The sequence below is a fragment of the Girardinichthys multiradiatus genome, chromosome 7 (genome assembly GCF_021462225.1).
Source record: "Girardinichthys multiradiatus isolate DD_20200921_A chromosome 7, DD_fGirMul_XY1, whole genome shotgun sequence".
NCBI classification, from domain to species: domain Eukaryota; kingdom Metazoa; phylum Chordata; class Actinopteri; order Cyprinodontiformes; family Goodeidae; genus Girardinichthys; species Girardinichthys multiradiatus.
This window is the reverse complement of record NC_061800.1, coordinates 31,826,414-31,843,867: the sequence shown is the minus strand read 5'-3', so window position 1 is coordinate 31,843,867 and position 17,454 is coordinate 31,826,414. Positions and strand designations below refer to the sequence as shown.

The 17,454-nt window shown below is 36.5% G+C and overlaps 1 protein-coding gene across 1 annotated transcript in view; it reads right to left on the bottom strand.

Moving 5' to 3' along the window:
• The window catches only part of tmem198a (transmembrane protein 198a), a 61,052-nt gene that overhangs the window by 9,444 nt on the left and 34,154 nt on the right, over positions 1–17,454 (bottom strand). The window contains exons 2-5 of the mRNA XM_047371519.1: positions 16,171–16,419; positions 8,248–8,486; positions 7,691–7,903; positions 3,836–3,959 (exon numbers count right to left, since the gene is read on the bottom strand). Coding sequence (XP_047227475.1) covers positions 3,836–3,959; positions 7,691–7,903; positions 8,248–8,486; positions 16,171–16,309 — 715 coding nt within the window. The 5' untranslated portion in view covers positions 16,310–16,419. The remainder of the gene's footprint in view (positions 1–3,835; positions 3,960–7,690; positions 7,904–8,247; positions 8,487–16,170; positions 16,420–17,454) is intronic.

Sequence of the window (17,454 nt, the reverse complement as noted above, 5' to 3'; positions counted from 1 at the left end):
TTTGAAGAAAAAGAGGGAAACCTGCAAGTCTGAGAACAACATCCCAAGTAAGGAAGTGGCATATTTTGCTGCAGGAGGTGCTGGTGCACCTTATGCAATAGATGGAATCTGAGGAAAGAGCATTATGTGCAAATGGGTCTTAAAACCAAATAAACAAAATAGGTAAAGTACAACAAAGTCAGTCTTTTGGAGTGGCCATCACAAAGCCCTGAACCAAACACCATAGGGAAGTTTTGGGCAGAACCAAAAAGATCTGTCAGCAGTGTGGTCTACACACCTGCTACACGTGTTCTGTGAAAAGGAATGGGCCCAAATTCCAGCAAAGCATTGTGTAAAGCCACTGTTTGAATACCCAAAAGGTTTGGTCCAACCCATACAGCCAAAAGGCAATTAAAAAAAACCTGAAAACACTTAGAATACGAGTAAACTTTTGAAATCAAAGAGAGTGGAAGGAAAAATTAAACAAATCTCTATCATTATTGTGGCATTTAAAAAAACATATATTTTTTAAATCCTAACTGGCCTAAAACAGAAATGATTTATTCTGATTTAATGTAAAACATTGAAACCCTTACATTTAATGCAATTTTTAAATGAAAAGGAGCCATTGCTGTCATTGTCCAGGCTTCTTTGCACCATATAGATCCGCATTTGTTTTTCAAAATAGCACTAAGAGCTTCCTCAAACTCTTTGCCCACGTCCTCTGTGTGGTAGCCATGGTAGCCTGCCGTTTAATCCCATTATTTGAGCCAATGTGTAACATCTTCTATTACACTATTGCTGTAAAGCTAGCAGATAAAACGAAGTGTGTTTCCATTATGAAAATGTACGTAAACAAGGAAAAGACTTGGCCCCAATGCATTTCTGTGTTTCCCTATATTTGACTTTACATAGCTATAATAAAGCATTTGTATGATGTGTCTACATATTCTCTGTTTGTGTGACTGTGTGTGTGTGAGTTGACCATCAGTGTAGTGGTTGCTTTCAGAACAGATTAAGGCAGTTTCAGTCAATAACAGGTTCTGGTGAAATATTATTTCTGGTATATTCAGACTCTCCATCCCAAGACAACAAACATACACTTACACACACAGATCCCATCACCCATAATCGGGGAAGCAATAACAACACTTCTTTAAAGTTACAATTTATCATGCAAGCTTGTAGCAGCCCTGGCCAGATCAATACTGAAGCAGGTTTTGAAAATCAGGAACGTTCGAGCGCATCAATCACTACATTCCCCATTAGTGCAGAAGCTTTATCAGACTTTTGGTTTCTTTCTGAAAGTATTGCTTTTCATAAGCACATTTTTGAGAACAGATTACGATTTATGGTGCATATTATTTTAAACAAAATGGAAAAACATCAAAGAATATGTTTTCGGGGGAATATTGTTTCTCTCTTATATTCAAAATGCAAAACCTTAAATTTGAAAGACTATCCCTTAACAAAATGGGCTCTGTGTCCACACTGAAGTTTTTTTCTCCAAATTCTTTATGAGTTCCTCACAGTTATCATAAAATTTTTATAATTTCTTGCCCAAGCATCGATATAGGAAAAAACATAAATGAAAGAAAAAAAAATGAAAAAAGCTTGACACTTGGTAAAAATAACAGTTAGTGTATTAATAAAAAAGGCTCTAGCCACAAACAACTATTATGTGATTAAAACAGATGCATATTGGGTAAGTTGCCTTGCAAGAGTTTATGGCCCTTCAACTTCCACAAACTACAATGTATTTTATTTTGATTTTATGTGATAGACCGACAAACATTGGAATGATGTACCTATTTGATGTACCGTGCATTTGTATTTGACCCCCCCCCCCCCAGCCCATACAATTTTGCCCATTCTTTGTTGCAAAACAGCTTTAGCTCAAAGTGACTGGTTGGAGAGCATAAGGGAACAGCGATTTCAAGTCACAAATTTTCAATTGGAGTGAAGTCTGGACTTTGACTAAATCATTCTAACACAACATGTTTTGATCTAAATCATTATGTTTCAGGTCTGGCTGTGTTTCCTGTTGGAAGGTGATCCCCAGTCCTAGTCCCATGTCTTTTGAAGCCTCTAACTGTGACCAACTTTGACCATATAGAGTTAATTTTTCTACTTAACAATTATGCACTATGTTGAGTTGGTCTTTCACATATAATCACCATAAATTGACATTTGTGATTGTATCTTAATAGAATGTTAAAAAAATATGTATAATCCAATGAATGCTTTTGCAAGGCACAGTGTTTAATTGATCTACTGAGCCTTCCAGTTGGAGAATTCAAATTTAACTGCAGAGTAAAAACATCATGAGGACTGATATAATCTGTGTAATTAAACATTTTCTTTATTATATATATATATATATATATATATATATATATATATATATATATATATATGTATATATATATATATATATATATATATATATATATATATATAAATATTTATACTGAATACATTGAATACATTCCTCTTCAAGTTTCTTTAATTTGTTTTCTTCAATTTGACTAGAACCTTTCAAATGTATGTCTTCTATTCCAGCCACTATGATGAACATTTTTTATTTTAGTTTTAATTTTTATCTGTCAAATTTTATAAAAAGAAATTAAAATGCTTTGAAATTCACACAGAATTTAAATAACCTGTCTCCAATCATTGCTTTGAAGTCAGTCCTGCATATAACTGTATGAGAAGATTCATTTACATGTCTCTGTCCTCTCTCTGTCCCTGAACCTGTGAATCAGCTCATTATCTGCCACCTGAGGTGATACTGTTTTAATAACTCCTACAAATCTTTTATTTTTATGGAGCTGACTTTGCTGAGCAAATCTAATTTTAAGAAGAAAATCTATTCTGCTTTCATGTTTGACTTCTTTTCCAGTGGATTCTCCAGTTTTGTCATTCTACAAGATTGGTTTCACACAGCCTATTCTATAAAGAGAAACCCGGGGGCATGAAAGATTGAATGTTTTATTGTCCCTGTTTCTTCATTTTTAGAAAGTTCAATGGTAAAAGCTTGATGAGACTTTTTACCAAAATACAAATTCTGATTTTATTTAAATAGACATTTACCTGGTTTTGGTAATTCAATAGTTACAGGAGGACTGACATGACTTTTTCAGCTTTTAATATGAATTGATAGAATTACTAAACTCTGTTCAGGGGATGTAATGCTTTGAAATGATCCAAGAAGAAGAAAAAGTATTAGTTCCGTAAAGACCTTCCATATTTCTTTTCATATCATTTTTGGTGTGTGCTTTTAAACCCAAGTTTTAAAAAAAATTATCAAAAAGAATTAAGTTGTTTTTTCTTTATTATTAAAATTGTTCAGAATTGTGCTGGTGTAACTAAAAGTATTAAAAGTAATGTTTTTTTTTTTTTCCTCTCTCTGTTTTTTCTGCTCCCATCCTGAAACAAGTCCAAGCATTTTCCTCACAGGATTGAAGAAGAGTCACATTAACTAAATCACACATGTAGCTATGGTTAGCGATATGTAAACTCTGATTGCTTTTTCTCTGCTTTCTGAGGTCCCAATCAAGAAGGCAGTGAAGCACAATTTACACATTTAAGACAGATCGGTATATGTTAATGTTTAAATAATTTAGTCTATCTTTGATTGCATGAGTAAATTTAAACAATGAAAGAAATGATTAGGAAGCAAAATGAGAATGTATTACTTTGATTTTGGAAGAGAAGAAACATTTCTAAATCACAGTTTGGTCAAGCAAGTGGATCTCTCAAACAAACCTCTTGTGGTTTACAATGGGGAATGTAGTTCGAGGCAATTTTCTGAGTTCAGAAATAATTCTTTACAGATTTAGGTTCATATGCTTACCCTCTGTGTGAGAAAATCCCTCTGCAGTAACTTTCCATTGGATGAGAACTCCAAGGAGAGTCAGGACAGGCCAGACCCCCAAGATGACCCAGGTGAACCAGCACACAGGCTTCTTTGGCGCCACCTACAATTAACAGTAGAATTTTCTTAAATTTTTGTTTTATTGGATGTAATGAAATTACATAACTTAACTTATTTTCCTCCCTTGCCTGCTGTTTCCATGTTATTAACAGCTTTCTGTTTGGTCAAAATGTATTATTTTATACAAACAATCACTGAAATGTTAAAGTAATATTTTAGCTGTTCATCATCATCAGTAGAAACCATCTCAGTCATGTTAGAAAAGTCTTTTTTGTCTCTTTGTCTGGTGTAAATTAGGTTGAAGAACTTAGAAGCTCTGGAAGGTTTCATTAAGTGGTAGCATCTGCTGGTATGGTCTTGTTCAGACCTGGCAATAACTTGTATCATGGCTGGTAAAAACATTCATCTCTAAGCACAACCATACCAAACTTTTATTAAAATGCATCCTGAGCAATCTGATTTTGGTTACTCATTTTATATGCAAAGAAACACATACCATAGCCATGGCACAGAGTGCAAACAGGGTCTGCTCATGTTTCTGTAACACCATTCACTCACTTCAACTACAATATTACCTAGATAAACCTAGAGTCCTGGAGGTCTGTGCAGAGCAGCTCTGTGGGATTCTGCAGCAACTCTTCAACCTTAGCCTGGCCCAGAAGAAGGTTCCAGTGTTGTGGAAGACCTCCTGTCTTGTTCCGGTACCAAAGAAAACTCACCCATCAGTCCTCAATGACTATAGACCTGTTGCCCTGACATCTCACATCATGAAGGTCCTAGAGAGACTCCTGTTGGCCCACCTGAGTAAGCAAACAGTAAACCATCAGGACCCCCTTCAGTTTGCTTATTGCTGTGGAGTTGGAGTTGAAGATGCCATCATACACCTGCTTCAACAAACCCACTGTCATCTGGACAAAGCCAGCAGCACTGTGAGGATCATGTTCTTTGATTTCTCCAGTGCATTTAATACAATCCAACCTGATTTGCTTTGTCAGAAACTCCAGAAGACTCAGGTGGAGGCATCAACAATCTCCTGGATCAAAGACTACCTGACAAACAGACCACAGTTTGTGAGACTGAAGGGTTGTGAGTCTAACCAGGTAGTCAGCAGCACAGGAGCACCACAGGGGACTGTACTCTCACCATTCTTTTTCACTCTGTACACCTCAGACTTCCAGTACAAGACAGACTCCTGTCATCTGCAGAAATACTCGGATGATTCTGCAGTCGTGGAGTGGATCAGAGATGGACAAGAAGCTGAGTACAGGAAGGTGGTGGACCGCTTTGTGGCATGGTGAGGAAACAATCATCTCATTTTGAACGTGACTAAAACAAAGGAGATGATTGTAGATTTTAAGAGAAACAGGAATAAGACAAAAACTATTTCTATCATGGGAGAAGAAGTGGAGGTGGTGGAGGAGTATAAATACCTCGGTGTTCACCTGGACAACAGACTAGAGTGGAGATGCAACTGTGAAGCCATCTACAAGAAGGGACAGAGCAGACTGTACTTCTTGAAGAAGCTTAGGTCCTTTGGTGTTTGCAGCAAGATGCTGCATATCTTCTATAAGTCTGTTGTGGAAAGTGTGATCTCTTCTACCATCATCTGCTGGGGAAGCAGCATCAGAGCCAGAGACTTAAAAAAGCTCAAGAAGCTGATAAAAAAAGGCTGGCTCTGTTCTGGGGACTCCTCTGGAACCTCTGGAGATCATTGTGGAAAGACAGATTCTTCATAAAATGAAGAACATTATGGAGAACTCTGAGCATCCTCTTCATGAGACTGTCCTACAACAACAGAGTGTCTTCAGTCAGAGGCTTCTTCAGATCTGCTGTAAGACAGAGCGCTACAGGAGATCCTTCCTGCCCACAGCCATCAGCATCTACAACGGCTCTTTAAGGAAACCCTCATAATGAGCTACAACAACATTTAATTTCCCTTTGGGATTAATAAAGTATTTTTGAATTGAATTGAATTGAATTGAATTATCCCCAAGCACTGTTGAGCTTTACCTGAGTTGCATTTTTGCAACATTATTGTGGGAGAGTTTTGATACATAGATTAACAGCTGTGTTATTAGTGGAATTAATTTGAGAAAACAGGAGCTCAGCACCAGTGCACAGACACTAAGGATTTTAGTTTCACTGCAGTAAAACACCTAAAAGTTTGTTGAGAGCAGTCTGTCTCTAGACACATTTATCCCACAGACCGTGCTGCATTCAAATTCAGTTGAATTCGGCTTACTTGCATAGCGCCTTATAACAAATAGCATCTCAACGCATCTCCTTACCCAAAAAACACTATCCAACGTACATGCAGAAATATACAGTTAATTGCATCCAATCATATAGAAAGATTTAAAGGAAAGGAAACACAGGCGATTGCACCGATTTTGCAGCAATTCCTCTTCTTGAATACATATGCAACAACAATGGAGTGTTACTTGCATTAAGTGGGTAACTTTGCAATAATTCTTCACACTGAGCAGGCATGTAGCGACAGTGGAGAGAACTCTACTTTAGCAGGAAGAAACCTCCATCAGTGAAGTGAGTAAGCGTTTGATGAAGAGATGACAGAGCTGATGTACATGTCATGTGATTGAGAGGGGGCACGATGCCATATAGTTACCACAGCAGATCAATGTCAGTCTACATAAAACCTCATCTTTGGTGTGTTCTATACCAGTGATCAATTTTATCAAAATTTATATTTTTAACAGAGAGATTTTCAGGTTACAGCTTGGAGGGAGTTATGCCAGGTCAGTGGAACATCCTTCAGTGTGTCACACGATGTATATCTCCAAATGTTACAGACTACCTATAAAGATGGACGGAGGAAAACCTCAGACCTTTTTAAATGTGTGCACGCCTATATTTAATTCTATCTGAGTGCGACTTGATCTCTCAGAATGGAGGTTAATGCCAATTGTGAATAAGGTCTTTGTTGTACATGCAAACCTCAAACTCTCATTTCTGAACTTTACAAATATGAGAAAATGTATTGACCATGTATTAAAGGAAAATCTGTGTAAACCAGTATGAAAGAAAAACTGCATAAATAAAAACATGGTGCTCTAACAATAAAAAGTATTTCTCAGTATCCTGAGATCCAAATGTTAATACATGTTGATACATTTGAATTGTTATAATTGTCTGTATAATAATATTCTGTTTTTATTTTCTCTATGTGACCAAAATATGTCTTCTGTTACTATTACTAACTTTTTCCAGATTGTTTCCTCTCAATTAGGCTGGTAGAGAGGCCCACTAAGCCAAATCTTTGTTTGAATTAGGAAAAAAAAATTATTTGACCTAGCTTGACAGATAGATGTTTACTAGCATTTGTATTAGCTCTGATCATGAAAGTATGCAGCTTAAATCTAATAAGCAAAAACATATAGTTTATATTTATATATTGATTTTTTAAGTTGTTTTTTTTTTCCCACTTTCACATGTTATATAAAGAACACAGAAAACCACATTACCATAGCAATAGACATTTACAAAGGGGTGTGACTATTTTATCTGCCCTGTTTTTTCTTAACTAAAATAAACTTTCACTAATTCACCAAGGTTACACTTCTAAAACCAATGGTATTGGCAGCATGCACAAAAGTAAATATGGAAAAATGTGTCTGCAAATCTGCAAACTTGTCAATATGCATCTGACTTTCACTCAAACATTCACATCTCATAAATTTACCTTCAGAAAATCTGCCTCAAGGTGAATTTAACTCTCGCACCCACAAACACACTCTTGTATGCAGCTGTCCTAACCTTGAGTCTCTCATAGATGTAGTGTACCAAGGCAAACAGCTCTATAAAATAATCCACTGTGACAGTGATGATGGCAGAGCCAAATGTTGCTGTGGAGAAGGTGACGAAGCAGCGCTGCCACTGAAGAGTGAGGACGGCAAACAATGTCCCAGAGCCTAGAAGAATACCCAGAGGAACCCACACTGTTTTAGGGTGATAGAATTCCTCCATAACCTGGAAAAGGAAAAAAAAATTTAGCTCTGCTTAGTAGTTTGCATTCCTTATTGTATGTTGTAAAATCATGTAAAACCATTAACATTAGTAAAGAATATTAACACTAACATGACATTCAAAGCTTTTCTTTCTCTAAGCTGCATAAAAGAACCTAAGGTCTGTTTTGCATTGTCACAGCAGTCACTTTGAGCAGTAATAACTTTAGATAATGCTACTAGAGAGCATAAACTTGGTCGTAAATGTTTGATGGATGCATCTCTAATAATAATAATAATTATACAATAATGTAAATGTATTTTAAATGTCATCAAAAAGTAAGTAAAAAAAAAAAGCAAGGGAATTACCACAAGTGAGGCAACTCCAACCAGCAGGCCCAGCAGCAGGCCTACCATAAACAGACCCACACTGCGGACCAACATGGTCACTAGACCACACAATGTCCCGATGCCCAGGCCGATGCCGACAGATGCCTCTACGCTCAGCTGAGTGTCCATCACCCTCTCCTTGTAGCACAGCATGAAGATGACCACAGAGCCAAACATCAGGCCTGTTAGAAACAATACTGCCTTGAAGCATCGATAGCCTGAAGGGTGAAAACACAGCACTGTGAGGTTGTGAGGCGCGCACACACGTATTAGACAATTAGCAGCTGTATGAGCAGCTGTGTGAGTGCAAACACTAAGTAATGTTGTTTATTTCAACGCACTGAACCTATGAATGTTTAGTGATTTATTGTGATTAGTGTTGCTTTAAAAAAAAGTAAGGCTTAATTCATCAAGACCATTTTGCTTTGTCTCACACTATGTAAACACTAATAGACAATAAGAAAATAATGCTTTCATTATTAACATTATCACCAAAGCAATGCATATTTCAATAGTCTGATCAATATTATCCGTTCAAAAACATATAGGTGTAAAATTATAGGTTTTTTTTTTGTTTAAAATCTATTTCTTGAAGGTCACAGGTATTGTCATTAAAATATCTGAAGAAATGTATTTACTCAGAAAAACACAAACGCAAGATGGAGGATGCAAGGCTGTAGGAGCCCAGAAAGAAAATCACTATTTATTAAAAAAGCTCTTCAGATGATAACCTCATTAATAAGACACACGTGTAAGGCTTCTTTATCTAACTGTGCAACCCTGTTTCCTCCATTTGGCATGATGATTGACTGCAGAGTAGTTTATAGATGCAAGCAGTTCTGGAAAATCAAAGGAGGTCATCAGATTTTACCAGAAAAGATCAAATATAACAGGCTGCATAATTAACAGCAGCAAAATATAATCCTTTTTTGTAAAGACATAGACGTGAGCTATTCTTATTTGAGTGCTGAAGTGAAAAATGAGCATTAGATGTTATAACCATGGCATTATGAAAGGTCATCTACATTCATTTATAAAGAAGCTTGCTTAAAACAACAGCTGCTATCCTAATTTTCTGTTTCCCGTCTTGTGCCCCTGCCTTTTCTGTTTTTTACGTATTTTATTCAAATGAAAGTATAGAAAAGTTCTCCAAAGCGTTAAAAGTTGAGCTGATCAATCATTCAGATCTTCTCGGCCTTTGCTTTTGCGTTCATTAAGGTTTGCCTCTTCGTTATTATTTGCTGAATATCTTTCTTTCTTTCTCTGACCGGTCGTTGCCTCGAGGGTAGCCAACCTCAGATTATTATCTTTGTTTAATCAGGCATTGCAATGCTGAGCAGCACAATACTCTTTCTCTTATCTAAGCCAACGTCAAAGCTTCTCCCTTGTGACCATAGCTCATTTAACTGATATGCGTCTTATAGATTTGTTATTCCTTGTATACAGACATCTGTGGGCTTTTGTATATATTTTATCTAGGATGTTTGCTGAGGCCACTGTAGCTTTTTATAGTTGTTTGCGCTTATGCTACATTATGCCTGGAGTTATACAAGTCATAACTCAAGCATCTACTGCCATTTTCAGCATTAGTTTGATCACTGTGAGCTAATTCCAATTATCTTATGATTTCTATCAATCAATGCTTGATTTTGTTTAATATGCCACTTCCTATTTCTTGCTAATGATTTCAATGACTCATCCATTCCTCGCCTTTCTCGGTCGTTTATGCCTCTAACTGTTCCACTACTCATCCATCCCTCTTTATCTTTTTTTCCTTGCTTCGTTTCTTTCTCTTTCTCCCGCCATCAGCCAATCCCATCTGTTCATCCCAGCTTAATCAGCTCATATCCTTCCTCACGTTATCTCCCTTTTGCTTTGCTGTATCTGTCCTATTTCAGCAACCTCACTCCTAATTTATACTAGAACTGTTTCTGGATAAACGACATAAATGATAAAAATCTTTTCCCCCTCCAGTTCTGGATCCGCACCAAATTCTTCAGTGAGGCAAACGATTTATCATCTGAAGTAATGCTTCACCAATGTATCATGGTTGAAAACTAACTGAGAGGCTTCTGGGACATAAAAACAATTTGCTGTCTAATTTAGCACAATACTTATTCTAAATCTTTGTCACAGTACAAAATATTATGTTTGCTGATACTGTTAGCCATACATGGATCTAAAATTTGTGCCTTGGTACTGGGGTATTAGGGCCAAGCTGAGAGCATTTTTGTTTTTTAGGACAATAAAGTCACGAGAATAAAGTCATATTATCATACTTTATTTCCATAAAATCTTATTATAAAATAGGGAACCAATTGAAATCTCATGATATCTATTGTGTCTCATTAGTATGGTGTTGTAACACAATTCAGAGTTGGTTCTGAGTGTTTGGGTAACCTGGAAGTAATTAATTTTTGAGGGGTTTGTTCACGCATTTTGATCGACTGTGACTTGTTGACGTGAACCCTAAGTGAACCACTGCGTTCAGCAGCAAGTACACAGAGTCTCGTTATCCACCCTCTCTGCGAGAGCAGACGGCTTGCCTGCAATGAACCACTGAGAGAAAATGTCTGCCAAATATCCAACTTAAATCTAACATCTAACTTAAAATTAACTTCACTGCAGGAATAAAAACAGACATTTGGAGGGAAGGAGAAGGACTATCCAATCAAAATGGTTTGAAGGTGGAGCCAGAGTCAGACCCCACCCAATATCCGACCCCTCCTAATCCCACCTGCTGCAGCTGAGACCTTCTCTGAGAAATAAGTAATAACAGCTCATTTTCTACAAAACAAGCATTTTCTTCCACGTTCATATGGTTCTTTCTCCAAAATAGACATATTTGTACAATTGTTTCAAAGTCCTGATACTGGTAATAATTTGATGCTGATGTGTTAAAAGATTAGGAAAGTCAATATTTATGAAACCGATACTAAAGTATAACTTCACAAGCTGCTCAACATTTCTCATTTTTAATGCATGGAAAACTGCGCTTTTTTTGTACGGGTTCTCATAAAAATACTGAATTTATTTTAGGGCTTTCAACTTTATTCTCAAATGTTAAGGCGTTATTCTCTTAATTACAAAAAAAATTAAAAATTCTTAGCCTGGCCCTAATACTCCATCGTACCTCAAGGCTCAATTCTTAGGCCACTTTTATTAATTATTTACAGCTGAATTAATTTAGAATATGTGTTCCAATGATGCTGATTTGTCAGATTAAAAATACGTTTTGAAACTAACAACCTTCAAGCAGCTATTAAACATACACTGTAATAAACTTTATGACTCTTAACTGGAAACGAATGTTTAATAGCTGCCATAAAACTTTGATTAAAGGCAACTTTCAGACATGCATTTGTCTCAACTATGACATGCTTATGAACAGTCAGGATAATTTACAACCATAAGTTAAACATTGGAAAACACATACATTTATGTTCTGTCTATAAATTCATTATATCAAGTTGAGTTTAAGAGATAAAATGAAATAAAATGCATTTAACCTAAGGGGGCTGTCAGTTTTTACAGTGTACTTTTCATTAAGACCACATTTCTGTATTAATTGTTTTGATTGGTCTGATGTAATGTTCTAATCTTCTGAGAAATTAAATGTCATATTTTAATTAGCTGTAAGTAGAAAATCGTCATAATTAATAGAAAACATCAGCCTGCATGTAATAATCTATATAATGTTTCACATAGTGAAATGAGTTACTGAAATAAACTAACTTTTAAATAACATTCTAATTTATTGAGATGCACATGTATATGGTCCCCCTGAGATTATGCTGGGATTATGGAGTACTATCTCTTATTTCATGCATGCTTTTGCACTTCTATATTTCCGTCCCACCACGTGACCACAGTCCATTACAGGTACTGAGTCAGTGTGTCTTTTTAATCAATGAGTAGATTGGTCAGAATGATCTCAAACGTAATGCAGAAACATAAGTCATTGTTTTGGATCCCAAAAATGAAAGTTTAGAGAACAACACTCAAATACACTTAATGACTGAAAACCACAGAACATGCAATAAACCAAGGTATCATCATAGACTCAGACCTAAATTATTACAACATAAAGTGTGTTACTAAATCAGTCAATTACCATGTTAAAAGCATTCCACTGAATACAAAGTTCCTCGTTATTGGTCTATAAGGCACCAAATCGTTTTGAATCTAAATATATTACTCTGAGATCCTAGGACCAAAGCTAAACAATAGAAAGTGAAATTAGTTTCTATAATCATCGGCTCTGGAACCTACTCCCTGAGAACCTGGGTCCATTCATACAGGTCAGTTATTAATTTATACTTCATTGATCAACCCATTGCTTAAATTACTTCTGCACATCTGTACAGTATGTCTCTACGTCCTTTGCGGCTTTAGAGAGTGAAATTTCTGTGGTTTTTATCTTTTCAGATTTACTTAAATTTAGTCAGATTTGATTGGAAGTTTCTGTGAACTTTAATTTTCAAATCTTGTACAGATTCACATTTGGATTTAGGGCAGAACACTTTTAACCAAACAAATATTCTTCCCAGGATTCCCCTGTATTTAGCATCCTTCATATACCCATCTGCTCTGACTAGCTCACTCACCACATGATGCTGCCACCACTATTGTTCTCAGTTAGGGCTTTCCCACCAAAGAGGTTCCAGTTCTTTACCATTTTAGAGCCAGTTCTTAACAGCTTCTGTAAAATAACCAGTTTTCTTTTCCACCACCCGAGAGCCAAGTCGGAGCCATCTCATTATGTTATAATAAAAGTCTGATTTATTTATTTTTTTGATCCTCCCAATGTTTTATTCTGTGTCTTTGATAAAGATTGCAATGCTTGGAGACAATTTAACCCCACAAAAAAAATATCCCTGGTCCCAGTCTCCCCGGAAATAGATACTATCACCACTTTTAGTTATTGACGCTGTTTTAAACAACCAGTGTGTGCTTGTAAATGTTTCACTATGTTGATCAGCTGAATAACGGGAGTCAAACACAGCTTTTAGAGTAAGGTCTATTGACACTAACTGGATATATTAAAAGACAGACAGTGTCTGAGTGTTTGAGTGCAGCTTCAAGTACCACATTACCCTACTCAAAGTCAGTGACTGGTAGTTTCAACATAAACTGCATGAAAATAAGGCACAGTCAGCTTGTGTTACTCTGATGCCAAAAAGACAGTTTATTGTAGTTGAAGCATTGTGTTTTCACAGTTTTTATTTTTATTTTAAATGTAACCAAATGAAAGCTAAACTTTAAAGTTTTAATCATAATGCTCACAATGTTTTGACTGAAAGTTGTTCCCAATTAACCCTTCGCTAGCCCCAGCAGAAGCTGGGGCTGGAATGGCACTGATTTTCGGTGCTAGGACCATCCTTTTGACTTGATGGAAACACAAAGAACTGTTGCTTGGTAAGACCTAGCACCAGTTAAACTGGTTTCGTGAAAAATTTACCCCAGAAAGAAGGCAAATATCTACAGTACCTTGTAAAAATCACCCCACCCCTTGAACCTTTCCACATTTCTTTAAGTTTGAACCATAAATTCCAAAGAAAACCTAGTTTTAGGCTTTTAACAAAAAAAAATGTATTTTATTTATTTGAGGATTGCTGAGCAAATGGAAATGGCAATAAAAATTCACACTACACTTGTTAGATTTTTATTTGTATTGGTTGTGTTGGTCTATGACATACAATTCCAACAAATTACATTGAAACCTATAGTTGTAACATGTTGGGACCCCACAGCCATGGGTACAAAATGAAAGGCCAGTACGAACTTTTCTGGAACTTTCAAAATAAATTGCATTAACCTACTTCCAGCACAGCCAGAAAAGGGGTAACAGCGGACTTATCGTGACGTCACTCTCCAAATAAAATCACCGCTTTTGCAACAAGCTGACCTCTTCCACGCAGGTCCCCAGAGGAACTGGATGGAGGGACACAGCGTGCTAATGTCTCTTTGCGGGCAAACAGACATAACTCTTCAAGCTGGATCCAAGAGTGTCATACGATCATAGGCACTAAGTTAAGTAGGAATGAATTGCTGTTTGTGTATCCGGTATTCATTCATGAACGGGGGTAATTAAGGTACGAGCGTTGCTTGACTTTCTCCCTGAGCTCTACAGAAGCAAACTGTGTTCCAGAGAGTTCCCAGCAGAGGTCTGAAGGAAGGACAATGGGACGCATCACCGTGGCTAAAGCTGTGACGTGCAGTTTGGCCAGCCGACAGAACGAGCCGCACCACCACACAGCTATGGAGATTAGCTGCAGTTAACCCTTTGTTCACTGTGGAAGCTTTCTTCAAACTTCGTCGCCCTGGACAACTTTTCCTCAGCACGGTTCACGTAAGAGGTCAGGTTTGGGGAGAGAGAAGTAATTTAGAATGAAATAATCTAAACATTTTTCATTTTATGACGTTTGGTTTGTTTGTGCTGAAACTCAGCTATCTTAGTGCTAGCAGATTGGCTGTAAGCACATGTGGTCAGTTTGTGTGTTCTGTGTTTGTGTGTTTTTGAAGTTTAGACAAACTTTATTTAAAGGGCGATTTTAAACACAGAAGATCGGCCATAACGTGCTGTCCACGCTTATGCATTTAAACCCGTTTATTAATGGTATTTTAAAGGTATGTGTTTGATTCTGATGATAAGCTACAAGCTTCTTTTGTTAGCTTTAACTGCTAACAGCTAAGAACACGTGTTTGCCTACTAAAGATCATTTACCCAAAAAGGTTGTTAGTTTTCAATCTAGTAAAATATTTCCCTAAATATTATTTTACAAAACTTGATAACTAAGTAACACAATTAAGCCTATTTCCCAAAGATTTGGTTCTTATTCAAAATAATATTTCTTTAAATATTATTTTAATAAATAATGGCAGCTGATTAAACACAGTTGAGAATTGGTCGTCCAGAAGGTTGATTTTATTCAATAAATCATTCTTTAAGATATTATTTTATTAAAATAATATTTTATCTGATCTTGCATTGTGAATGGTTGTCTAATGGTATGCAAATTATTGCCTAAGTTGGTTCCAAGACTAACTTAACTTAATTTCCAGATTCAACATAATCCTTGGTTCTCAAACATAAATAACATTGCATGGTAATGATGCATCATTTTATTGGTCATGGGTTTCAACCATCTTTGATCAACTTGTTTATATTGTACATAGTCCATTAGTCTTCGTTATTCTTTAATTCTGCTTGGTAGTTTAGTTGGATTGTTTTAGCATAGTAAAGAGTTTGTTGATTGAAGTATGTTTGACTTGAGTTGACTTATTTTTCTTAATCCTATCTTTCTTGTATTTTAAGAAATTGTGTGAATTCATTCCATGTGTGTGCAGAGTTTTGCTGTTCAATAATGCCAAAGCTTGGCTCACTCCTTTCAATTTTGTCCTAATACCATCGCCTTATTGGACTGGTATTCACAAGACAACCCTTAACAGACCGAAATATTATTTGATAAAATATTAAAGTATTAATATTAAATATTAAATAATATATTCATATTCATAATTACAACAAACATGACAAAAAGTAAAGTGTTCACGGGTATTAATACATTTGCAAAGCACTCTGTCACATTAATTGTTCCCTTGGAGAAATGCGGTGTATTTATTCATTACTGCATTGTGTGCTGACCCATACATTTCCTTATGTAATAAATTCTAGTTTTAGCCTGGGCATAAATCTAAACCTTGAGAAAGACCTTTGAGCCTTAATGTCTGAATTGAACTGGTCATGTTGGATTATATTTCTATGTTTATAGCCTTTTTGGAATAAATGAACGGCTTTCAGGTTTTAGATACTTTTTTTTAAACACACAGTAGTGTTGATTTTGTTATGAATTTCACATTAAGTCAATGTTGACATTCTGCTTTCACAGCTTAACTCACCAAAGAAGCAGTAGATGATTCCAAAGAGGCAGCACATGGAGCAGACCACCGAGGGCACAATCTCATACCTCCTCTCGATCTCCTGGTCACACTTTAGGCCCATCTCGGCAAAACCCAGAAGCTGGCTGGTGGAAGTCATTGTGGCTCTACTTGAGGGGGAAGGGTTTAAGGATAGCGAGGAAGGCAGGGAGGGGTAAGAGACACAGTGATTCCTGGATCAGTGGACCTCACCCATGGAGACGTGTTTGCCTATAAACAGGAGGCGTGTAGAAAAGGGTGATGGAGGGGGGCCAGAATAGAAATGAATGAGAGAATGAAAGAGAGGAGAAGCGATTATTGATTGAACCTCTAAGTACTCAGCTGTCAGTGCTGACAGTGCAGTAATCATGTTCCATAATTTTGAAAACAAAACATCTGAGTAGAGAAGCTCAAAAAAGTACTTCATAAGATGAAATGCAATGCAGCCAGCATCGCTCACTAATATGTACATAAACATGTTGCAACAAATAGGGAGGTTGCAGCACAAATGAAAGCTCAACAGAATGCATTTGCACAAATTAGTAATTTGTGGCACAAGTACAAGACACCTCGTAGGCATTATATATGTCTTACTAGCAATAGTTCTCTAAGACAAAAAGTGCAAATTAAAATTATTTGCATATGTACTCTGACAACTCACTTGAAACAACCCAGTAGCTCTTAGTAGTAAACAAATAAGACACTTTGCAGGAACTGATCAATGCTGCCGTGTTTACATTTTTAAGGCATTGTTAAGTGTGAGGCTTCCACCTTTTTGTGGTTTAGCATCATCCATTGATAAAGGTCAGGAATGTTTCACATATTTTGTCTGAAAATACCTAAGGGCTAATTTAGTCATGCTGTGAAACATTTAACACTGGGATGCAGAAAAAACAGAAGACTCTCAGACCCTTTCTAGCTTAATGTGTTTGCATACGACTTTTCTCATCATTCTAAAACTATTCTCACCTTCTGAATATGTGTTCAGAAAAACTGAGTGAAAGTCCAGCTGCCTTTGATTTAAGCCTGTTGTAGTTGTATAAATTGATGAAAGTGCTACAAATTGAATATATTTTGAAAATGTGTTTGCTAAAGCTTTTAAAGATATGAAAGTTTCCCACCTGTCTTTTTGAAAATACTTCAAAAACGTCAAAATTTTGTTATGTAGTTGCAGTGCAGAGGGTGATTCATGTAGCACAGTCTGTTGCTGCCAGCCAAACATCCACACATATCTCCACAGTCATTCATGTATCAAATCCCAGTGGT